The 26,232-nt window shown below is 38.8% G+C and overlaps 1 protein-coding gene and 1 pseudogene across 7 annotated transcripts in view; both read right to left on the reverse strand.

The window, feature by feature from the left end:
• Kiaa0319l (KIAA0319 like) overlaps nt 1–26,232 on the reverse strand; it is a 107,165-nt gene that overhangs the window by 16,982 nt on the left and 63,951 nt on the right. For all 7 annotated transcript variants that reach the window (XR_005735097.2, XM_021735469.3, XM_040288367.2 and 4 more), the window contains 7 exons: nt 16,836–17,082; nt 14,339–14,440; nt 10,179–10,276; nt 7,355–7,442; nt 5,638–5,730; nt 3,367–3,499; nt 922–1,150 (listed from right to left, as the gene is read on the reverse strand). Coding sequence is in view for 6 of the 7 variants with exons in the window: in XM_021735469.3 (XP_021591144.2) it covers nt 922–1,150; nt 3,367–3,499; nt 5,638–5,730; nt 7,355–7,442; nt 10,179–10,276; nt 14,339–14,440; nt 16,836–17,082 (990 nt within the window). In the remaining variant the exon portion in view is untranslated. The remainder of the gene's footprint in view (nt 1–921; nt 1,151–3,366; nt 3,500–5,637; nt 5,731–7,354; nt 7,443–10,178; nt 10,277–14,338; nt 14,441–16,835; nt 17,083–26,232) is intronic.
• On the reverse strand, nt 25,574–26,218 carry LOC101972430 (protein JTB pseudogene; annotated as a pseudogene).

Raw genomic sequence — 26,232 nt, forward strand, 5'->3', positions numbered from 1 at the left:
GGATTGAACCCAAGGGTGCTTTAACATTGTGCTACATCCCTAGTCCTTTTTCTTGTTTGAGAAGAAGTCTTACTAAGTTCCTGAGGGCTTCCCTAAGTTGCCATGGCTAGCCTCAAACTTGTGATTCTCCTGCCTCAGTCTCCCACATAGCTGGGATTAGCATGACACTGTGCCTGGCTAGAAATAGCATCTTAAATATCATTAGAAATAATTCAGGGCAAACTTCCAACACAGGAGCTTCCTGTGGGCAGAACAATGGGCAAAATAAGCAACCTGTGGGCTGGGTCCACTTGCAGACATTTTGTTTGGTCTGGAGTTTCTTAAAAGTTGGAATTTTTTTACATTTATGAGAAATTAGTTTCTGTCTGCTCCTGAAAAGTTGGACTATCCAGCAATACTGGAACCACACTTCCACATGGCAACAGCCAGCTGGACCCAAAGAGCAGAGGACCCCTGCATTCAGAGATTTAAGTTCTCTGGCTCACCAGAGCCCCACACAGTATTCTTTATTTACTTATGTGACTTGCCTGGTGACAGATCTAATCTCTTTTTAGGTATCTCCAGATAAGACACCCTTGAGTTAGACAATCTACTCCAAGTGGGAATAGAGCACACCAAGATTTGAACCCTTGTGGCCTCTAAGTAGTCTGACTCTCTGGAGTCACCTAGAACAACTACGTTTCTCATCAGTCTTTTTTTCCCCCGCCTGATACTAAAGGTTTAAGTTAAAGATTATTGCTAACCTGTCAACAAAAGGCCCATAAAACTTTCTGGATTTGTTTTGGGTTTTCTTTTTTAAATATAAATGTACAAATCTGATTTTGGTAATTGAAATGGAAAAGAAATAAACCTTGAATGGTGACCCAATCCAGCAGTTCTTTATCCCCTGGGCAAGAGAAGGCAGAAAGCATTCCCTCCTACCTGCATCTCTACCACCTTCCCCTTGCTGCTTGGGCTGAGTGACCACTCATAGCTGCTGATGCCATGATCATCAGTACTCTGGTTCCCAAAGAGAGTGATGGAATTTTGAGGCAGGGTGATCACTTGGTTGGGGCCTGCGTTGGCCACAGGGGGATAATCCACAGCTTTGTTCACTGTCAGACTTGCAGTGGTGGAGCTGGTAGCTCCATCAGAGTCTACTACAGTCAAGCTATCAGGGCAGAGAGAGGAGTGCAATAAAGGATGAGTGTTAGGGAGGAGGAAAAAAACTAGAGAACTGAAAATCAAGACTATGAAACCCCAAGGTGGCAGGATTACCTCTTCTGACTTTTCCTACTGGAAAAGCAGAGTAACACTAGAAGCTAACAGTGACTGAGGGTTTACTATGTGACAGGCACTGTTCCAAGCCTTTATATCTCATTGGATTCATCTAAAAGCTCTATAAAGTATTATCCTTGTATTATTCCTTACATACACAAGGAGCCCAAGGCGAAAAGAGGAAAAGTAACTTACTCAACGTCATACAGTTGGACAGCAGTGGACTCAGGATCTGAAAGGAAGTATGTCTCCAGCACCAGTTTGCTCTGCTGCCTATGACAATCTGTGTGCTAAGATCTTATATGCACTGTAATATAATTCACATGATAACCATATCGAGTAGGTTTCGTCAGTGCACTCCACAGGAGGCTTAGAGAAGAGAAGCAATTTGCCCAGGGCTTCATGATGAGCCAAGATGCAAGCCCAGTTCTCTGATTCCAAACCTCAGAAACCTAGTCTTAAAAAGAGATAATCCCTGGCCCCTAGTTCAAAGACACCACACTATATAGAGCACACTCTGTCTGCAGCAGGTTGTCCCCATCATCCTGTTTTAGCTGTGTGCATATCATAAGAAGGGCCATCCTGGGCACACAGTCTTTGGGACAGACCAGGAGGGCTGGCTCTGGTAAGGCAGGAGTTTGAGATAGAAATGAATTCTCCCACGCAACAGGCCCACAGTTTGTGCCAGTGAGAAACGGGATTTGCAAGGAAAAAAATGTTCTTTTATAAGAGCAGGCTTTTACCTAAATGATGCCTTCCAGCTGAACAGCCTAGAGCTTCTCATGCCACCTCAAAATGTGAGTATAAGCAAGCAAAGAGGTTTGGGATCCTTCCATTTTGCTGACAGAAAGAGGAAAAGCATAGGAAAGACAAGAGATTTGTTTAATTCTCACCAGCCTCAGAAAGAGTCAGACATCTCTGGGGTTTTTATCCCACAATCTCACTTTTACCTGTGGTATGAAGGGGATTTCTGATAGTACAGCCTTAAGGAAAAAAGCACAAAAATACGGGACATGCACACATGTACAAATCAGCAAGCACTGGAAAAGGGAAGTCCAGTGTTTGGCCCCTTTTCCCAGTTTCCCTGTTGTTTTCACAGGTGTGATGTTGTTAGCATACCTACCCATCTCCATGTGACAACAGAAAGGGGTCACAGGCAAAATGGCTGCTGCCCATTGCTCTGCTTTTCACCCTAAACAGTCCCTGGTCTGCCTGCATAGACCCTGTGGTAGAAGAGCAAGCTGAATATAGGGTCAGGGAAAGAAACGACAGAGAGAGGAGAAGGCAAGCGAACCACAACCAGATTGAGCCTTAATGCTAATCAAATCCAAACCCATCATCTCATAGATTAAAAAGACATAAAGGGCTAGGGAAAAAGAAAAAGTTGCTCCCAGTGTCCCACACACCCAACAAACTTGGTCTACCACTGTGGCTAAAAGCCCAGATTCTAGAATCAGACTGCTGTGTGACCTTGGTCAAATTATTTAACCTCTTTGTGCCAAAACTTGCAAATGTGTTAATGAGAGTAACCATGAAGCCAGTTAAAAGGAATAAATGAGATACTATAAGCAAAGAGCTCAGAACAGTACTTGGCATACAGTAAATGTTCAAAAACATTAGCTATTATTGTCACTATTTAAATAAAGGATTAACCCAGATCAGGCTAAATTCTATAAATGGGAAATTTGGTTTTTTACAAATCTAATAAAAATCAAATCAACTTTTCATTTTAAGCTAACAAGAAGGCCCAAATCTTATTGTTCAGGAAGCTACCTTCCAGTTAGAGAATGCTACTAAGTCCGAATTTGCAAATTGATGGTAAAGGTATGGTATGGTAAATGTTGTGCTAGGACAATCATCTCTGTGACCCCAGCAGAGTCTGAAACTTGATAAATATCAGACTGACAGGAAGACAGATGCCCAAGAATAAGTTGTCACACTATGGCAGGTGCTGGTGAGGCATGGAGGGAAAGAGGAGAGTCATAGTCTCTCCTCATGAGCAGAACCTTCAACAGTTTGAGAAGACATTCAAGGAAGTAAAACCAAAATGCCAGATACAGGAAGGAAAAGGGTGGCCTCTGGCCAATCTGACACTGAATCCTGACTCACCTGAAGGTGTAGTTCCCAGGGACCAGTTTGCTTAGTTTTAATATGGCTGTATCTTCAGAAATCTTCTCTTCTCTCAGAGGCCCCTTAAGTTCCTCCCAATGATACTGGACGATTTTATCATCATCAGTGCTTTCTGGACCACAAAGAACATCGTTTACAACATGAAAATGCTGGGTCCCAGGACTTACCAGTTTATATAAACCAGGACAACTACTTCAGAGATTTCAAGCTAGGAAAACCTCATGAAATTATAGACTTATCTCTATAGAGTGTTTCTTCCCCAGAAATATTGGGTCATTCTGCCTCTCTATGAATATTCTACTGCATTGTTTCTCAAGAAACATAGGACACCTCTGACTAAAATACTACCCTATGAAAAAGAAAATCAAAAATTTCCCCCTGAGACTCAGTAGTGAGAATCAAATCAGGGGTACTCTACCACTGAGCTACACCGCCAACCCCTTTTATTTTTTATTTTGAGACAGCCTGGCCTCAAACTTATGATCCTTCTGCCTCAGACTCCCAAGTCACCAGGAATATAGGTATGTGCCTCCATGCCCAGATGAAAATCAGCAATTCTTAAACATGTGAAAACATACTGAACTTCATTTAAAAAATGTAAATTAAAATTACACTTGAGATATCACTTTAAACTTATCAAATTGTTTTTTAAGACGTTTCATGACACATTATATAGGTAAAGGTATGGAAAAAGGCCCTTTCATTAGTCATGGTGGAAGCATAAATTGATACAATTAGTTATCCTACAACTAGTACTTTGGCAATATTTATCTTTGTTCCCGCAATTCTTCTAGGAATTTATTCAACAGACACACTACACATGGGTTAAACATCATGTTGATAAGATTATTTATTATAACGTTGTTTGTAATAGCAAAAGAATCAAAGTAATCTAAATGGTCATTGCTAGAGATCAATAAAAATTTGTATTCATACAACGAAATAATATTCTAGGAATATATCCGTCTAGGAATTTATCCTACATAACATATACATTAAGGAGCATGTTGACAAGATTATTTATGATATGTTGTTTGTAACAGCGAAAGAATGAAAGTCGTCTAAATGGTCAACAATAGAGATCAAAAACAAGAATACAGTCACACAATGAAATCATATACATACATATAATGAAACACTCTTAACTGCTAAAAGAATGAATAAGCCTTTCACGCAATGATTGAGAAAAATTCCCTCACAGAGAAACAAGCATAATACATATGTAACAGCACACCTAATGTGCTATCAATGATCACACATGATGTGTTGTGTGTAAACAAAGGGATAACACTATATACATATTTTCTTATATGTACATAAAAAATTTCTGGAAGGATACATAAAACAATACCATTGGTTGTCTGGAGGAAAATTGAATAGTTGGGGAGACGTGGATGGTATGATTCTTTTCACTGAGTACCTTTATGTATTATTTTGACCTATTCAAAACTATACAATAACAGTGCTATGTGAACACTTTCTATGATAAGCACTTCTTCCTGTTCTCTTTCCCCTTGGCTTCTATCCTTCTACTCCTCTTGCCAGAACCAATGACAAGAAATGCTTAACCTTGCTAGAGGGTCCTCTGCCAAGCACTGAATGCATCTGCCAAAAACAATTGTTGGTGCCAAGACAGGGTAATGGGGCCTTAATGGGTCTCAAAAGAAACCAAGCGAATACCACTGAGAAGACGGGACTGAAACCTCTGCACACACACTACAAGGATCAAGAACTAAGATTCAAAAATCCTCTCCTGTCACCCATCAGGTGACGCTACTCTGAAGAGTAAAATGGCAGTGAGCCCAGGCAGGTTGTGGAGGGCATTCTGAGTCTCCCTGGGAAGAGAGGACAATCTGGTTAGGCACTGATGGCAGAGTCAGAGTTCTGGGTCATGCCTCTCAGTTACTTATCTAGCATGAAAGCAAGAAACATTGTTTCCAAAACCCGGAAAGGAAATCCCATCAAAGTAAATCTGAAAAACAGACAGTTCCAACTAAAGTAATTCTAAATACATGCACAATACCACTTTCTTGCCATCTTAGAGCAGGAATATCACTTTAAACAAGCCATGTGGGAATTTTAATTGGGCCTGTCCTGTCACCTACTTCTCAGTCAGCTGCTTCAGACCCATAACACAATCAAGAAGACTGCTCCAAGCAGAATGCAGTGGGCCCTGAACCTTCTACCAGAGATTTCTACAGGAGTACGCTGTGAGCGCACACTGTCTGTCACATTTAGACAAGTACTCACGGCTGCCATCAATGACTGTAGATGTGGTTGGCAAAGAGATCTCCTGGAACTGGGGTGACACGATAGCAACAGGAGGCCGATTCTTACGGGGTTCTGAAAGAAAGTGACCCAGAAGAGACTGGGAGGGGAACTTTATAAATTATAAGAAGGGCAGGTCATAGCTGAGTGGATTACAAATCAGTTTCCATTACATAATTGACAGCTGAAGCATCACCAGATGGTAAAGTCACAAGACCAGGTTTCCATTTTATCTTATTTTTTTTTAATTTTTTTTTTAGTTGTGGTTGGATATAATACCTTTATTTTTATTTATTTATTTTTATGTGATGCTGAGGCTCAACCCAGCGCCTCACACATGCTAGGTGAGTGCTCTGCCACTGAGCCACAACCCCAGCCAGACCAGGTTTCCATTTTAACATAAGAAACCTGGGAATATATGGGCCTCTTTCAAACCTGACCACTCCTGGGCTGGGGATGTGGCTCAAGCAGTAGTGCGCTCGCCTGGCATGCGTGCGGCCCGGGTTCGATCCTTAGCACCACATACAAAGAAAGATGTTGTGTCTGCCGAAAAACTAAAAATAAATATTAAAAAAAATTCATTCTCTCTTTCTCTCTCTCTCTCTTTAAAAAAACAAACAAAAAACAACCTGACCACTCCTAAGACTGTGCCCTGTGCATTCTCTTAATGCTCTTGTGTATCCAGCTCATGAAAAGTACTATAGCAGTCAGTGGCTACTTTCAAGACAGCCTGAGAGGTGCACAACAAACAAGCTTTGTTTAATAAAAACACTGGCAAACAAACTATCCTTTGGCACAGACTATACTGAAAAGATAATGAGAGCTGATGGTGTAGGGGGTGACTATGGCTGTGTAAGGGAAGGTCACAAACCACTCTGGTCCACCTGAATGATTGTGACCTACAAACCCAGTGGCCTTTTCTTTGGGAAATGATCAAACAGTCTACATGTTGATCCCCATGTTGAGGATACAACCAGGGACTTGCTCATGCTAGATAAGGGCCCTACCACTGAGCTACATTCCAGGCCTACTGACCATATTTTTAAAAAGGTGAAAAGATTACATTGGCTACAAAACTCAAGAAATGAAAAGAAAGTCTACTACCAAAAAAGACAGGAAACAGTACTAATTTGTGCTAGTACATGTGCTACTCTCCAACTTCTCCCAAATTTCTCTGAAAATGCAAAACAAGATCCCTTATACCTTGCTATTGTACTACAATCTGCCAACAGTGGCTCGTTTTAAAAGAATGACATGATGGATTTGGTTTCTAAAGTGAAAGAGACCAGCAAGTCTAAATGAGAAAATGTGTACAGAGACCCACATCTCTGGAAAGATACCAGAAAGAGCTGGTCACTTGATGGGTTCTTCTGTATGCTTCTCCTGGGCTCCTGGCTTCCTCTTTCAGCATAGCCCACTTGGAGAAGTAGTTCTCTGGTAGGTAGGTTATTGCTTAGGCCACACTGCACTATGGATGCTGTGACTAATGTTTCCCGCCCAGTCCAGTATTCCAATTAGAACACTTGGAACACATATATACTTTGCTGCCATAACCTTTTACTACACTGATCTAGGAAATGTCCAATAAATATTTCATGAAAAAAAAGGATGGTATCAAAAACCCAAAAGTCAAATTTTCTCCTCCTCAGGAGTCTTTGAGAGAGAGAAATGGGACAGAGCTGTGGCTTGAAACACAAACCTGGCTTTACTGTCACGTTCACATAGCCTTCCCCATGGGCATTTTGACCATCTACGATCACTTTGAATTCATACAGGCCTGGAGTCAGCTGCAAAAGTGAGAGAAGATCTTTCAGACAACCACCAAGAGCAGCAATTGTATTTAAGACAACATAAGTATCTGAGTTTCTTCAGGCTGAATCCTGCACTCTCCTTGCCCTATTTTCAAAATTGAAAAAGTAAACTAGCTAAAGAGATTAAACAATGAATTACACTAAAAAGAAACACAGCTTTTAATGTGAATATCTTATTACTAGCTGCCTCTAGAATAACATAAGGGATTTCAATCTCTCTATACTCCCATTTTCTTTTCAGAAGAACATTAAGGGCCCAACCATCCTATAGCACAGAGTTATGAAATTAAAATAATCATCTCTTCAAAGAAAAACATCTTATAAAAATTCCAAATAGTTCCCAAATATCTAAGCAGTTTTCCCTCCTGACTTCTATTAACTATATGAACATTATATAAAAGGGGGCAATAAAATCACCTACCATCTCATTACCCTAACAATTAACTCATCATATTTCTCTATTTCCTTCCAATCTTTGCCCACATAAAAACTAGCTTTATCCAATTCATTCAGCAAACATTTATTGAGAATCAATCATATACCAGTCACTGTCTAGGCTTGGGGTTTGGAGGTAAATTAAGATTCCCACATTTGAAGAGCTCAAATTTCAGAGGTATTCAAAGTCTAGCTAAAACCAAAGTATCAAACTTTTTATTGTTCTTTTCATTTAGCATGAACCTTTTTCCCATTAGGATATAGTCTTTTTAATATTCACTTTAATGACTATAGAATAATAATAAATGTGTCATAAACATTTCATACTTTTGGATACTTGGGGTGCTTCTAAACTCTTACTGTTATGACTAATGCTGTAATGAACATCTTTAAGAAAAATGAGGGGTGTCCTTTCTTTAGAATTATCTCCTTTGGATAAACACTAATTGGGTATCAGTAACATTTTTGACCACTCTCTCCCTTGTAATGCTTTCCTCCTAAATTTTCCCTTCTCCACCTACCTCATATTTCCTCCAGTTTACCTGCCATCCCTTAAATGAGAGCACACCCCAGGATTCCAATCTCAGCCTACTTATTTCTTTAATCCAAACATTCTCCCTAGCTGATCTTATCTATGACTCTGGTTTCAATTATCTATTTGAGGTGGATATGCAAATTTATCTTTCTAGCCCAGATGTCCCCTAGTATATAGTTTCTTTCCCCCAGCTGCTATGGGGACAACTCCACTCAAATGTCTCACAGGTACCTCAAATTCACTCCACCTGAAAGTGAATTAATCATCTGAAAATTTCCCCAAAATCTGTTATCCTTTCTGTGTTCCTTATTTCAGTGAACATCCATCCAGGTGCCTAAGCCAAAAAAGCTACAATCATCCAACACTCTCACACAATCCTTGATCATCAGATCATCACATTTTCTCAAGTTGACCTCCACTCACTTGTCTCCATCTACACTGCCACACCTTAGTTCATTTTTTGTTTATTTGTGGTACTGGGGATCAAACCATCACCTTGGTTTTTAACTACTCATCATATTAATTATTAAAGCATGGGATTATAATAGCTCTGGTGCAAACCTATTATTTAATTAATATCTCTGTGAACTTTGGCCAAACCACTTCCTTTTTTCAAATTTTAGTTTTGTTATTTGTAAAACAAATATTAACACCTACATATTGGGGATATTATGACAATTAAAAGAAATAACAGAGTAAACCAATTAGCACCAAGTCTGGCATATGGTATGAGCTCAGTTGGTGGTTTCTCATTAATATCATCTATTTAGTTTTCATACTCAGAATAGTATCATTTCCCCCTTAATTTTTCAATACATTTGTCATTGATCTCCACACTTAAAGAGTTTCATCTCCTTTAATCTGTGGACATGATGATCTCTCTAAACTGAAAATCTGAACATGTCTTTCTTCTGCTCAAAAGTTTTCAAAAGCTCCCTATTTCCTTTAGGTAAGATTCAAAGTCCTTAATCTGCCATGAGGCTCTGCTGCACCTGGCCCCTGCATTTCTCCAACTGACTATGCTACCGCTCTTCTCATACCTGACTGTCCACTCAGGCTCAACTATGTACTGTTCCCCACATTTTCTCTCTCATTCTTAGCCCTGTGGATATGCTGCTTCTTTTGCTTGATTATGTTCCCTCCACCCTTTACCCAGGAAGTCAGTCACTTTTCAGACCCACAAGGGCAAATTTTCTCTTAAGAAATCTATTCTCGCTGACCTAGTGATCACCTATTAGCCTTCCCTGCTTCCTAAGTACCTCCTAAACTCCATTCCCCAAACATTAAAATTATGATTAATTTACTGGTTAATCTCAAATGGCTCTCACATAACTAGTGTACAAGGAGTAACCTTCCATTTAATGAATGAATCATTAAGGGCCAAAAAATATAAACATTTTTATGGCTCTTAAAAACTATATGAAAGGGACTGAACCAATGTATACAGTCATGTGGCCACAAATTACCTATCTTATGTCCCAAATTCCAAAATCCTTATGTTACGCTTCAAAGCTGTTTAGTGGATATATTCAACTATCACTGCCATACTGGTTCAATTTTAATGAAACTTTGAAAATCATACACTAACAAACACTGGATGTCAGCCAGTCAGACTTTTGAAGGAGACTCTTCTGGAAAATTATTCCCAACTTCAATGTGGACAGAAAATTCTATATTACCTATTTTAGAATGTAAATCACCTACTCTGACTTAGTCCTGCAAATGAAAAGAAGCAAATTCACCTTGGATAGTTTCATGATCTGGGAATGTTTCCCTTCCATTTCTCCACTGTAGTCTTTAGGATGAGTAATCAGCTGCCAGTCGTAGGTGTAGGTTTCTCCTATAGAAGGGCAGTTATGAAAATCATGAAAACACACACCTACACATAAAGAGCATGCCAATAACAAATCTTTTCTAAAGGCTGCCAATAATGAATCTCTTTTAAATCTTGACAAGGCCTTCATTTTTAAGTCTGAACCCCAAAGTCTTCAGGGAAACTAAACCATCTGCTGAAAGAAAGGGTGGATTCCACTGACTCAGCTCCAGTTAAGGCTTCTTCTTCCACACTCTCTGCTACCTATACTCATTTCTGCCCCATCCCACCCTCAGGCCAATCCTCCCTTAAAAATGCAGACTGCAGGGGGATGGCATCTCACTGAAAACACATGCCCTACCAATGCTACAGGTGAACTCATTGGGAACAAAGGCCATTTTCCTGCAAAACTTCTTTTGCAACAAAGAACAGCAATGACTTCTAAATAACATGGTTCAAAAATAGCTTTTTACAGAGTGCTAACAATGCTCTTCTCACTGAGGTCATCACACCCTAGTGAGTTAAAAGAGCTACTTCATTCCTGCTGAGCTAAATAACACACTGCAGAAAACGGTAGGGCATGGCCCATTTAAAACAGGCCCCACTGAAATTAATTAAGATCAAACGAAGCATTAAATGGTCCTCATTTGCAGCTCAGACTATATCACTTGGTAGCACAAAGGTAGAATCCTGTTATCTAAATGGAATCCCGCCCAGTAAAAGTGGTCTCAATTTGGGAGGCAGGGGATAAAATGCATTTCTGGCTAGGGAAGGGTAGGATTTGGTAGGAAGGTTTAGTTTAAGTTGACTACCCAAAAAGAGAAAAAAAATAAAAGAATCTTTAAATTCTTATCTTTTTATTTATTTATTTATGTTTAGTTGTAGATGGACACAATACTTTATATTTATTCACTTATTTATGTGGTGCTGCAAATTGAACCCAGTGCCTCACACATGTGAGGCAAGTGCTCAACCACTGAGCTACAACCTCGACTCCAAATTATTTTTTTTTAATTTTTTATTTTTTAGTTGAAGTGGACACAATCCTTTTATTTACTTTTATGTCGTGCTGAGGATCAAACCCAGGGTCTTGGAAGTGCTAGGCGAGTGCTCCATCCCTGAGCCACAACCCCAGCTCTACCCCACTGCCCCAAATTCATATCTTTTTCTTTCACTTGAAAGAGTTAAAGTTCAAATGTTAAAGTTAGCACACTTCTGCCCTAATCCCAAGATATACTTCATCTGAAGACCAGATGTTATTTTATAATCCTGGGTTTCATGATCTTCCTTCTGCCAGCAAACTAGTATTGTTTTGGAGAGCTATCAATCCCAGCTGCTCTCACAAATGTACATACAAAAAGTCAGGTCAGGGGCTGCGGCTGCAAGCAGATATATAGCTCAGTTGGTAGAGTGCTTGCCTCACATGCACAAGGCCATGTGTTCAATCCCCAGGATCACACACCCAAAAAAGTTGGGGCTGGGGATAGCTCATTTGGTAGAGTGCTTGCCTTGCATGCACAAGTCCCCAGGTTCAAACTCCAGCACCACCATTAAAAAAAAAAAAAAAAAGTCTGCTCAGGAGGAGCAGAAAGGAGCAACAGAAGCAGCACTCATGCTGTGACACATTTCTTCCAATTCTAGTTATAAATGCTTTTTCCACACAGAAAGGAAACTCACATTAGCTTAGGAAGTGATCATTTTCAAATAACTAAAGGTAGCACTTAAGCATGGTGGTACACACCTTAGTCCTAGAGACTTAGGAGGCTGAGGCAGGAGGATTGCAAGTTCAAGGATAGCTTCAATAACTCAGCAAGACCCTGTCTCAAAATTTAAAAAAAAAACAAAAAAAACTAGGAGTGTAGCTCAACGGCAAAGTGCCATTGGGTTCAATTCCAGTACCAAAAAAAAAAAAAAAAAGCTACTAACACCAATGTCAAAAAGGGATGATAGGCCTGGAGAGGTGGCTCGCCTGGTATGCGCAGAGTGCTGAGTTCAATCCTCAGCACCACATAAAAATAAAATAAAGGGGAAGAATTTATGCCTTACAGGCAGAAATTTGCCCAAGGATAGGAACAATTGAATATAGGTCTGTTATATTGTTGACTGTAATGATATAGGACAGTAGTTTTGAACCAGCCTTTGAACCCTACAGGGATCCTAATGAGCTGCCACAGGGCAGGAGAAAGATAAAGAACAGGCAGAATTTGCCTTGCCTCAGTGCCCCAATCTTGTAAAGCTTGGGACCATTCATCTCATGGATTTAATTAAAGCTGAAGAACTGGGCAGAGGATAACTAAAGAATCTTTTTCCTTTCCAATGACCTGTTTTGCAACATTGATCTACAAGATAACAGTAATTCAAAGAAATGTATATGCAAATAGAGATTAGAAAAAAATAAAGCAGGGCTGTAGATGTAACTCAGTGGTAAAGCATTTGCCTATCATGCACAAAACCCTGGGTTCAATCACCAGCATACATTGTTCAAGATAGCTCTTAACTCCATCTTCAAAGACCACCAAATCTACTCACTGTAACTTACCACCCAAGAAAGAAAGGAAAAAGTTTCTCTAAAGGTAGAATGAGTTGGTAATAAAACCTCACTTTGAGAGCAGAACTTTTGGTCAGAAGAAGGATTTAAGTTCTGGAAAAGTATTTTTTACATAAATACAGTATTTGGTTTTAGAACCAGAAATTAAGAATATTGTATTAGAAACAAGTACATAAAATGGAAGGACTCATCTGAATAGAGAAGAGTAGTTTACTTGACTAACCTTCTAATGAAAGCAACATAAATCCAACACATTAATTTTCCAATGCTTCACTCATGTCATAGGTGGTCTTAAGAGAAAATGTTTGTGTTTATAAGTCAAACTTTGGTGTGGGAAATATACTTCAAAGGTGAAAGGATGTTTACATTACAAGTTTCCTTAACTAGTGAATTAATCACCAATTCATTTAAATATTTTATAAATTTATCCAGGCATGGCCCTGCAATTCCAGAATCTTAGGAGGCTGAAGCAGAAGGATCACAGGTTCAAGGCCAGCCTCAGCAACTTAGCAAGGCCCTCAGAAACTTAGCAAGGCCATGTCTCAAAATAAGAAATAAAAGAAGATTAAAAAAAGAAGAAGAAGAAGAAAGAAAAGAGGATTGTGGATATGTTCAGTAGTAAAGTGTCCCTTCAATCCCCAATCCAAAATTTTTTTAAAAAACAAATATATATTTTATAACTTTGAATTTTGTAAATCATGAATTAAGTTTGTTTTTTTTTTAAGGTTCAAACCTATATTAACAGTAGTCTTGACTAACTTCTCTCCAAGTTCTACACCTTCTATTTACTAGTTTTTTTGGCCAAAATAAACAGATTAATTTGAGTCACAGTTTCTTCCCCTTTAAATGGGTATAATAGCAGAGCATGGGGGAACATGCCTCTGATTTCAGTGACTTCAGGAGGCTGAAGTGGGAGGATCACAAGTTCAAGGCCAGCCTTGGTACTTTAGCAGATTCTTAGCAATTTAGCAAGACTATCTCAAAATAAAAAATAAAAAGGACGTGGGGATGTAGTTTGGTGGTAAAGTACTCCTTGGTTCAATCCTAAATGCCAAAAATAAATGAGCAAATAAATAGGAATAATACAACCTAGCATGTGAGATCTATGCTAATGAGCATCAGCTATATGCTAGGCACTGAACTAGATTTATATACTATCTCATTTTGCCCTTACAGTAACCTTATGAAGTAAGAATTATTCATTTTATATGAGAGAGAGAGAGAGAGAGAGAGAGAGAGAGAGAGAGAGAGAGAGAGAGAAGAGGAAGAGAGAGAGAAGAGGAAGAGAGAGAGAGAGAGAAACAGACAGACACTCAGAGAAGTTAAGTAATTTGCTTAAAATCATTCAGCTAAAAACTGGCTAACCTGGGACTTGAACCCAGGCTTGATATCTCAAACCCTACTGTCTCTTGTATTTCATGAATATTTGTTCTCCCTCATGTAATATCCTATCTTCACAGGGCTATTACGGAAAGAGTGAGTTGAGGTATGTGGATATCATTGTAATCAGAAATGTAACCCAAGTGTAAAGGGATTTTTACCTTTCTGGGGTTCTTGGAGAACATATGCATTTAATTGAACTTCATTCTTAGGCAGGGTCATCTGGACACTCTTCCCAGCAGATACCACAAGTTCCTTTATAACTAGAAAAAAAATAAAAATACCAGAGATAAGAAATATATCCAGATTGTGCCATTTTTCTCCTTCCTTTGTGATCAAACACCTTTCCTGAATAATACTCAGCTATGGCCTTCATTTCCTAATATCTTTCTACTCTCTTACCACCTGAAGTTTGATTTTGTCTCTACCTTTCCATTGAAAAGGATCTCAAGATCATCAACAAGTGGCTGCTGAGTAAATCTAACAACTGTAACCCAATCTCTACCATCACCTTGGAGGCACCTATTCCTGCTTTCTCCCTCTTAAAAGTTCTTGGTTATCATCATACTGTATCCTACTTTCCTCCTGCTTCTTTTTCCGCACTATATTTTAATTATGGCCTGTCCCTAAGTCCTCTTTATACAATATTTTCCACAGAGTTCAAATTCTGTTTCAAGGATCACTTTTATGTTGATAAATAACTTTTTAATAAGATATATAAATAAGAAAGATGAATGTTAGTCACAAGGCCTGTCTTACTTTCTCTCCATTCTAGTTATTACTGGTCTCCCTTCTCCTAGCTCTCTCCCCACTTGAATCCATTCTGTTTTCCTAAAATACTCACCCACCATGTTACTCTCCTATTTAAGAACCCTGCTCCCACACCATGTTAAAGCCAAACTTCTATCTTGGCCCTATAGGGCCATCATGATCTGATCTCACAGACTTACCTTTCCTATCCAACTGTGCCTCTAAGTTACACTATTTTTTCTTTTTGTGCTCCACAGAAGCCATGATCTACTCCAGGGGACTTTACAAAAGCTATTTTTAATTGGGATGTTTGCCTTTCTGTATTCTAAATACAGCATTTTGTTTCTAGCTTTAAACTGTCACCAACAAATCTTCCCAGACCATTTCAGTTCAACTGATCTAGTTCTTGAATTGCTTTAGCACTTGGAACACCCAAGACTGTAAATAGCTAAAACTGTTCTTATACCATTCATCAGCCATTTCGCTTATGTCAAGGTTTTCCAAATTTGGCATTATTGGTATTCCAAACCAGAAAATCCTTTGCTGGGGATAGGAGGATTTCCTAAACACTGTCTATGATGGTTCCCAGTAACAATGGCCCCTATCTACTACATGTCAATTGTACCACCCAGGGGGTTGGAGCTGTAACTCAGTGGTGGAGCACTTGCCTAGCACCTGTGAGGCACTGGGTCAATCCTCAGTAGCATGACATAAAAATAAATAAATAAATAAAAGTATTCAGTCTATACAACAACAAAAATTTTTTTTAAAAATGAATAAAAGTGCACGCAAAAAAGAAATTTTAAAAAATAGTACCACCCACCCACCAGTTGTAACAACCAAAAATGCTTGCAGACCGTTGAAAACTACTGAATATATAAATCTTATTTCTTCTCTGACAGTAACTGTTCATTTGGTATGACACTTCAACACTAGGACAGCTTAAAGAAAACAACAGGCTGGTCAACTCATATTTCAAGACTGGGAGGTGAGAAGGGCTTCCTAGATATATAAAACTTGAGATTTATCTGCCTCTGCTTGGGAACATTGCACTGAGAGAAAAATGAAACCATCTTTTATGGAAGCTGCAGCCTCTGGATGGCCCCAGGAGATGGAATAAGAGCTCTCTAAAGTAACTTTTCAAAAAAGAAAAGAAAAAAGGAAAATCATTATACTCAGAGAGAGTACAATGAACAAAAAAATGGCTAGTTAAGGCAGTACAACCCAAATCCTTTACAATTAAACTGAAAATTACTTTGGTACCTCAGGATTGAAACCATAAAATTTCACATTACATTACCACCAAAGAAGACCCTAGGAAATTAAAATTTGGCAAAAATGTATTTTTACTGCTTTGCTTTACCCTCTTGACTTTTTCAGGATTAACCATTAACCAGTGATTAAGCATTTCCTCCTAATACCTTAGAGCAGTACTCCTGAAGCACAGACTTGTTAAGGTAACACTAGATATCCTTCCCATGGGTTGTTTTAAAAATAAAGATGCTTTTGTCGGGCATGGTAGCACATGCCTATAATGACAGTGCCTTGGGAGGCTGAGACAGGAGATCACAAGTTTGAGGCCAGCCTCAACAACTTAGCGAGGCTCTCAGCAACTTAGTGAGATGCTGTCTCAAAATACAAAGTAAAAAGGCTGAGGATGTAGCTCAGTAGTAAAGCACCGTGGGTTCAATCACCAGTATTAAAACAAAACAAATAAACAAAAAAATTCCACTAAAAGTAGAATTATCAAGTCATCCAGTAATTCTATTTCTGGTTATATATATATATATATATATATATATATATATATATATACTCAAATCAATTAAAAGCAGAGAGAACTGAATATTTGGACTGAATGCTTCACTTTTCTATCCTATTTCCAAGGGCAGGATCATAGGTCCTCACCTGGGTATGGTGCTGATGTGCTCTGGAAGGAAGCCTGGGGGGTAGGAGTTGTATGAATATAGGAGGGAGCCACTGGAAGAGGGATAGCAGTTTGGATTTTCCCAGGACTTTTTACTTGCTGAGTGCTGGCTATAATTCCAGGATCCTCTGTTGTTTCAGGTTGGACTGATACATTCTTTGGCTGACCAGCAATCTCTGTAGTCAGGTCTGTGGTTAAGGGACTGGAAACTGTAACTGCCTTCTGGACCTAAAAAAATGTAAAAAATAATTTGAGTCAGCAAATGTTAGTTTCTCAGGTTATAGCTCATGAAATAATAGTATGTTAAATGATATCCTGAAAATGCAAAAAATGTAAAAAATATTAAAGAATTAAATCTCACTATCTGTTAATAGTTTGGATCTGGAATATCCCCCAAAGGCTCATGTGTTGAAAATTTGGTCCCCAGCTGGTGGCACTACTGGGAGGTGGTGGAAACTTTAGGAAGCAGGGCCTGGTTGAAGGAAATAGGTCATTGGGAGAATGTCTTTGAAGGTTATATTGTGTCCCTGACCCCTTCCTCTCTCCCTCTCTTTGGTTCCTGGCTGCCATGAGGTGAGCAGCTTTGCTCTACCACATATTCCTCACCATTAATGCTTTGCCTCACTACAGGCCCAAACAAGAGAACCAAATGACCTCTAAAACTGAGCCAAAAATAAATCTTTTCAACTTTTGATTATCTCAGGTATTCTGTTGCAGAAATGGAAAATTACCATACTACCCAAAGAAAAACACTGTTTAAAATGTTGATATAAAATCTGGGGCTGTAGCTTAGTGGTAGAGTATTTTCCTAGCATGCACAAGGCCCTGAGTTCAATCTCCAGAACCATACACACACACATAAAAAAAAAAGAAAGAAAGGGGGGGGGAGAGAAAGAAAGGAAAAATACTGAGAGATTTATTAATTTTTTTCTCCCTGGTACTGGGGATTGAATTGAAGTTTCTCTACCACTGAGCTACATCACCAGTCCTTTTAATTTCCTATTTTGATACAAGGTCTCACTAAATTTCCCAGGTTGGGCTGGAACTTGCAATCCTCTGATCTCCTGAACAGCTAGGATATAAGCATGTGTCACCATACTCAGACTCAGTTCCTTTTTTTTTTGGTACTGGAGATTAAACTCAGAGACACTCGACCACTGAGCCACATCCCCAGCTCTGATTTGTATTTTTATTTAGAGACAGGGTCTCACTTAGTGCCTTAGTTGCTTAGCGCCTTGCTTTTGCTGAGGCTGGCTTTGAACTCGAGATCCTCCTGCCTCAGCGCCCCTAGCCACTGGAATTACATGCCCAGCTTCAGTTCTTCTCTATGAAGAGTTTTTATTTAAAATAAAAGAATAATAATAACAATACTATGTATATACCTCAGTCTTCTTAACATTTATAATCAATATTTCCAATATACTTATTATGGAACAGGCAATGTAGATCCAAAATAAAAATAAAACTTAATTATTGTGTTCAATAAGCAGCAGAGTAAAAACTAAAAATATAATAAGCTAAAATAGTAAATATATCTATAAAAGTTATGATGAACTGGTGCTGGATAGAGCACTTGCTAGCATACATGAGGCACTGGGTTCAATCCTCAGCACCACATTAAAATATAAATAAATAAAATGAAGTTATAAAAAATACATATTTTAAAAAAAAGTTATGATGAACCAAAGAAACTATCTGAAGCTACTTAACCTCTTCTCTCTTGGAGAGAGGGAAGGCATGAAGGATAATCTTTACAAAAGAAAAACATATCTTAGATAAGGAGAGTCCTAAGCTGGGTTTTAAAGGATAAAGTTGTTTACTAAACAAAAGGCTTAGGGGAGATAATGAGTATGGGCACAAGAAATGAAATTAGCATGGTCTGTTCTGGGAACTGAGAGCCAAAAGCAAAGTAAGAAGCAGGAGGTAATGGAAGATGAGCTAGAAAGATAGGCAAGGGCCACAGAAGAAGGCTACAGGCCAGGTTAAAGAGGCAGCCTGGTGAGCAATTAAAGAGTGTGAGCAGGGAAGTGAAAGGTCACATTGTCCTGTATGGGTCTGAGAAGTAAAGCAACAGCAGGAATACAACCCATGATTGTAGTGAAATACCACTCAGGAGTGTACTGCAGTCATCCAAATGAGAAATGATGGGTGACTACAAGGGTGGTAGAATATTACTTTTTAAAATCAACTCAGTGGAAACATAATTCAAAACTAAACTGCACACATTTCAAATGTATACAGTCAATCTTTTCAAAAATGTGTATACCCACTTAACCGCAATTAAGAAACAGTACATTTCTATCAGCCCCAAAAGTTCATTCATACCCGTTTCAGTAAATTCCTGCCTCTACTTCCAGGTTCAGGCAACCACTGATTTGTTTTCTAAGATTAGTTGGGGTTTTCTTATATTTCTATAAAAGGAACCATATACACACTATTTTTGTTTCTGGCTGCTTTCCCTCAACATGTTTTGGAGATTCATCCATGGTATTGTTTATATCAATAGCACACTCTTTTATTGTTTCAATTTTTGTTTTCCATTCATCTATCAATGGAGGTTAAGTGGTTTTCAGTTCTCAGCTATCATAAGTAAAGCTGCTATGTTTGAACCCAGATCTTTCTGCAAACATCTTTTAATTTCTCTTGGTTAAATATTTAGAAGTAGAATTGCTGATTATATACATAAGGGCATGGTTAACATTCTAAGAACCTGGGAACTGTTATCTAAGGCTGCTTTATCATTCTGCATTTCTACCAGCAATGCTTTAGAGTTCTAGCTGCTCACAACTTCACCAACACATGGTATTCTTGGTCCTTTTATTTCTTGTCATTGTAGTGGTCATAAAGTGATATCTTAACATGGTTTAATTTGTATTTTCATGGATATTAATAATGTTGAACATATTTTATTCATTAGTGTATAGATGGATATCTGATTGGTTCTAGTTTTTTGCTTATTATGAACTGAGGAACCATAGCCATTCCCCAGCAAGTCTTTTTATAGACCTGTCCTTTCATTTCTCTTAGGTAAATACTTAGGAGTAGAATGTTCAGTCATAGGGAAAGTGTACCTTTAACTTTTTTTTTTTTAGATTGCTAAATAGTTTTAAAAGTTGTTGTAACATTAGATAGCCACCAACAGTTTGAACACTCCAATTATGTCCTTCAACCTTGCAATTCTCCTACCTCAGTTTCCCAAATCACTGGAATTACAGAAGTGTACCACCATGTTCAGCTTTGGAAGCCTTTTTAATTTTAGTCATTTTAGAGGTTGTAGTAGCATTCCATTGTGGTTTTGATTTCTTGATTTGCATATTCCCAATGATTAATCACACTGATCAATTTTTCATGTATTTATTGGACATCTGTATAATTTTTAATGGACTATATGCTCATATATTTTGTCCATTTTTAAAATGGGTTATTAGTTTTCTAAGTTATAATAACAACTCTTTATATATTCTACAAACAGATCCTTTGTCATACATGGAACTTACAAATATGTTTTCCCAAACTGTTACTTGCTTTTTTACTTTGTTAGCATTATCTTTTATTGTTTGGTGGGGTTCTTTGGGTTTTTGTTTTTGTTTTTTGGTAGTAGGAATTGAACCCAGCAGTGCTTATCCACTGAGCCACAACACTTTTTTTTTTTTTTTTTTTTTTTTTTTGAGATGGGGTCTTGCTAAGTTGCTTAGGGCCTTGCTAAATTGCTGAGGCTGGCTTTAAACTTGTGATCCCTGCCTTAACCTCCAAAGTTGCTGGAGTTATAGGCATGTGCCCGCAGCATTATCTTTTAATTCACAAAAATTTCTAACTTTAATGAGTTCTAATCTACCACCATATATATATATATATATAATTTTAGTTGTTGATGACCTTTATTTTATTATTTATATGTGATGCTGAGAATTGAACCCAGCACCTCACATGCCAGGCAAGTGCGCTACCACTGAGTCCCAGCCCCAGCCCCAGCCCCAGCCCCAAATTTGCCACCTTTTTTAATGGTTCATGATTTTAGTGACATATCTAGGAATTTTTTTTCCAAACCAAGATGATAAAATTTTTCTCTTGTGTTATACAAATTTTATAGTTTTAGCTCCTAAACTTGGGTCTATGATCCGTTTGAACTACTCTTGCTGTACTGTAATAGGTAAGGGTCAAATTTTTGTTGTTGTTGTTGTTAGTTGTTTATCAATATCCAACTGTTCTAGCACCATTTAAAAGATTACCCTTTCCACCAGCCAGGCTAGCAGGATTGCAAATTCAGGAACGCACTAGCAACTAGCTAAACCCTAAGTAACTTAGTGAGACCCTGTCTCAAAATAAAAAATAAAAAGGGTTGGGGATGTGGCTCACTGGTTAAGCACCTCTGGACTCTACTTTGTTCTATCTATTTAGTCTATTTTCATGCTAATACCACTGCCCTGAATACTTGGTTTTTATAGCAAGTCCTACAGTTAGTTAAGTCCTCAAACTTTGTTGTTCTTTTTCAAAATTGTTTTGATTAGGGGCTGGGGATGTGGCTCAAGCGATAGAGTGCTCGCCTAAAGTGCGTGCGGCCCGGGTTCGATCCTCAGCACTACATACAAAGATGTTGTGTCTGCCGAGAACTAAGAAAAAATAAATAAATGTTAAAATTCTCTCTTTCTCTCTGTCCCCCTCTCTCTCTCACTCTCTCTTAAAAAAAAAATATTTAAAAAAAATTGTTTTGATTATTCTAGGTCCCAATCCAGTACACAGTTGTATCAGTTCCCTAGAGCTCCCATGACAAATTACCACAAACTTGGTAGCTTTAGAACAAAAGAAATTTATCACAGTTCTGGAGACCAGAAGTCTAAAATCAAGGTATTTGCAGGGCCATACTCCTCTCTCTGGGGTATTCCTTTGCTTCTTACAAATATGTTTTCCCAAATGCTCTTAGCATTCCTTGACTTTGGCTTGTAACAAAGCAACTGTAACCTGTGCCCCCATCTTCACAGAGTCTTCTACCCTTTGATCAGCTGGTTCAAATCTCCCTTTCCTTTCTTTTGTAAAGTCACCAGTCATTGAATTCAGAGCCCACCCTTTCATCAGAAGACACTTAGCTAATTACATTTACAAACTCACTATTCCCAAAATAGGTAACATGCTGAAATTTCAGAGGAAGTGGAGAGGAGGTGAAGGGAACACTAATAGACTCATTTTGATAACTTCTCTGTTTATTTAGTTCTCAAATTTCTCTCAGCAGTGCTTTGTAGTTAATTTTCAGTATATAGTTCTTGCATATATTTTGTTAGAGTTATTCCTATGTATTTTAGGTTTTTTGGATGCTTTAATACATTTTTAAACTCCAACTCCCAACTGCCCATTGTTAGTAAACACAATTCATCTTTGTATACTGACCTTATATCCTACAATCTTGCTAAATTTTATGTAGATTTCCTGACATTTTCTAGGTATAAAATCATATTATCTATGAATAAAGGAAGTTTTGCTTCTTCCTGTCAAATCTGTATTTCCTTCATTTATATTTATTGCATGGTCACATTGGCTAGTGTTAGATAAGGAAAATAAAAAAACCCAAAATAGTGCTGCCTGGGAAAAGGGAGTGAAAAAGAAAGCCATACATTGATATCTTTCATCTCTTCCAAAATAAATCCTTTTCAGATGCTGGCCACAAGTGGGGAGAAAGTATTTCATCAAACCTAGAATGACAGTAACTGTGAAACACTAATCTTTTCCAAGATAAATCCTCTCCATGCTGGCCACCCATCCCCAACCCCAAAATCCAAATTTCTGAGTGCCCAAACTGACATGCTCACAAAAACACCTCTCAGTATAATCTATATAAACCCAAACTCCTCCTTTGGCCAATGGCTCATTTTCCACCAAGAGAGTGGGTCTATTGGAGGTGTAATACCGTTCCTGAATAAAAGGCTGAGATGATCCATGAAGTTTGCATCCAGCCAGTCTTTTGGTGCTAACAGCTAGGACTTCTAATATGATGTTAAAGAAAAGTGGTTAGAGCTAGTTCCTTATTTAAGTAACTATCATATCATTTTCCTTTAAAACTCTGACCATTGTTTAATTTTTTAAAACATGTTTTTGAGGGAGATATAGAAGGGCTTGGGTAGCCAGGTCAAGATAGTGAGTGAGGAGCAGGAAAGGAGCTTCTGATGAGGTCAATTCCTGCTTGGCGAAAGGGCTTATGGACACAAGTGGGGGACCTAATCAGACAGACACTTCCATACTAGTGCTCCTAAGGGGGATCCAACAGAAAAACTAACCAATCAATAAGAGGGAGGAGCACAAGGACAGGGGAGGAGATGAGGAAAGGAGGAAATTCCAGAGACCATAAAAAGAACAAGACTCCCCCCACTAGATTTTCAGCTCTGGAGCCCCTTCTCTTAAGAGAAGTCTGCCTCTGTTTTTCTGTCACCTTTGTGATAAACCTATTTCTTACTTGTTACCTCTGTGTCCTGTTCTTCAATTCTTGAACAGAGACAATGAACCCTGCATCCCTAGATGGTAAGGTGTTTTTTTTGTTTGTTTGTTTTTGTGTATGTGTATGGTGCTGGGGATTGAACCCAGGGCCTTGTGCATATGAGGTAAGCACTCTACTAACTAGCTATGTCCCTAGCCCAAATGGTAACATTTTTTAACAGCTACCTTGAACTCTCTGAATAGATCTAATGGTGAGGCCCATACAGAATTCTTTTCTACTAATTTTTCCCCCTGAATATGGGTCACACTTTTCTGATTCTTTCCTTACAAGTCTCATACTATCTGGTTGAAAACTGGATATTTTCAATCATATATTGTAGCAATTCTAGATTGTGTTTTTTGATGGGCTATTGATTTTTTTAGTAAATTGCCTGTACTTAAATGTCAGAATCTGACTTTCCCATAGTATGTTGCATTTGATGTCACTACTCAGTTTTTTGTTATGTTTTGTTTAATTTTAGCCTGGCTGCCTAGGGAAGCATCCCTGCATCTGCATAGTTCACTACTAATCAGCTAACAATTTGAGCAGAGGTTGCTTATATATCTTAAGCCCATAAAGTATGTCTCTGTTAATCCACTGTTGCTTGAGGAATGCATTCAAAATTGCAGCCAATTCTCAAGTATGCCCTAAGTTTTCCTTTTTATTAGACATTCTTGGATCTCTCTTCACATGCAGGTAGTTTCTTTTCTTTTTTTAATATTTTTAGTTGTAGATGGACTCAATACCTTTATTTTGTTTGTTGTTGTTGTTGGGTTTTTGGGTTTTTTTTTTTATTTTTTGTGTATGTGGTGCTGGGGATTGAACCCAGTGCCTCATGCATGCTAGGCAAGTGCTCTACCACTAAGCTTCAGCTCCAGCCCGCAGGTAGTTTCTTAATAATCCAGAAAGAAATATGTGGAATGTTTATCTCTGGCTCTTTTTTTCAGGAATTTCTCTAATGTTTCTGGCAGGTCCACCACTCCACCACCCCAAAAGGCACTACAACTTCTAGCCAGCAAAGCCATGGATTCTACCCATTTGATTCTAACCAAGTTTGCCACTTTCAGTTGGCAAAGCTGTGATTTTCCACCATCTACTCCAAACCAAGTCAGCTCCCTCTGGCAAGAAAGTTGTTACTTTCACAGTTGGGCAAAACTGGTAAAACCACCATTCTAGTTACCAGAGCTGAGACAATGGAGATAGGGACAGGTGGGAGAAACCCTAGGAAAATAACCATTGACTCCCACTGTATTCACTCAAAGCATTACCAGCTTTTTAATAATAAATACTTTTTAATTTGTTTCTGCTGCTTACATAAGGGGGCAGATAGATGAGAATGGTGGGAACACGAAGTTAAGAGAATAATTCTATAAAATGAGCCCGCTGTGGGTTGGGGTTGTGGCTCAGTGGTAGAGTGCTTGCCTAGCAAGTGTGAGGCACTGGGTTCGATCCTCAGCACTAGATAGATAGACAGACAGACAGACAGACAGTCAGACAGATGGGTTGCTAACAGTTAGCCCTTGTGCTCCTGCTTCTTCATGCCCTCAGGCAAGTACACAGAGAAGAAAGAGAAGGCAATGATTCAAAAGGGGATTCTGGGTGTCCCACTCAGAAGACACCCAGCTCTGGGCTCCCTTCTCTTTGGAGAATTCTGTTGTTACCCTTTTTCTTAAATAAAACTTGCTTTCCATGCTTGCCTCAGCATTTCTCAAGTGTTTAAACTTCAACACCAGGGAAACAAGGACCAGTTCCTGAACTTCAAGATCTGATCTGCAAGACTGGTATCACTTCTTCCCTCTCTCCCCCAGGGTTCTGGGAACAGAACCCAAAGGCACTCTACCAGTGAGCTCCAACCCCAATCCTTCTTTTCTGAGTCAGAGTCTCACTAAATTACTGAGGCTGGTCTTGAATTTGCAATCCTCCTGCCTCAGTCATTGGGATTACAGGGATTACAGGCATTCACCATGGCACCCAGGGCTTCATTTTCTTTCTTTTCTTTTTTTTTTTTTAAAGAGAGAGAGAATTTTTTAATATTTATTTTTAATTTTTAGTGGACACAACATCTTTATTTTATTTTGTGTGTGGTGCTGAGGATTAAAACCAGTACCCCACGCATGCCAAGGGAGTGCGTTACTGCTTGAGCCACATCCCCAGCCCGCTTCATTTTATTTCTAGTGCCCTGAAATATTTGGTTTTGCCTCAGTTTTATATTTGTTTCTTTTTTTTTTTTTTTTTTTACAATAAAATTACCAACCCCTTCTTTTTTTTTTTTTTTTTTTTCCTTCTTTTTTTTTTAACTTACTCTTTTTTATTGTGCTTATTAATGACATGGAGAGGAAGATGGGGAGAAGGGGTTACCACCACAAGATGCCTAAGAACCAAAGGCGCAAATCAGTCCCATTTCTCTTTCTCTGAGATATGGTCTGTAATATCCAGGATAAAAGGGTGGAATGTAGTTATATGGACTCAATTTGCTTCCGGACCTTTTCCAGAGCCTTTCTGTCCAGTTGTCGCTGAAGGATGATGACAAGGCATGCGGAGACCAAAGCCACACCCACCACAGCCCCTTCAAATTTCCAGAATAAGTGTTGTTCCATCAGAGCTGAGCGGCAGCTTTTGAACTCATTTCTCTTAGAGGAGCTGCATGTAATTTTCTCATCATAACCTGTGGAACCACACTCAGGGATGGTTTTAGCCTGAAAACTGGGACATGGAGTACACTCTTCTGCGACCACGAACTCTTCTCCCAGTCAGGTGCTCACTGACTACTTCTCCTCCCGCACCGAAGCCTCTGCTGGCAGAGCTCTATGGTGAAAGCGAAAGTGCAGAAGAGCCAGCACAGGTGGAGGCCCTGGGGGAGGCCGGCCTCCCGGTGCCCGCGGGCATGGGCGGTCAGGGACGCACCTGTTGGGAAA

Source organism: Ictidomys tridecemlineatus, chromosome 11 (assembly GCF_052094955.1).
Source record: "Ictidomys tridecemlineatus isolate mIctTri1 chromosome 11, mIctTri1.hap1, whole genome shotgun sequence".
Classification (NCBI taxonomy): Eukaryota; Metazoa; Chordata; class Mammalia; order Rodentia; family Sciuridae; genus Ictidomys; species Ictidomys tridecemlineatus.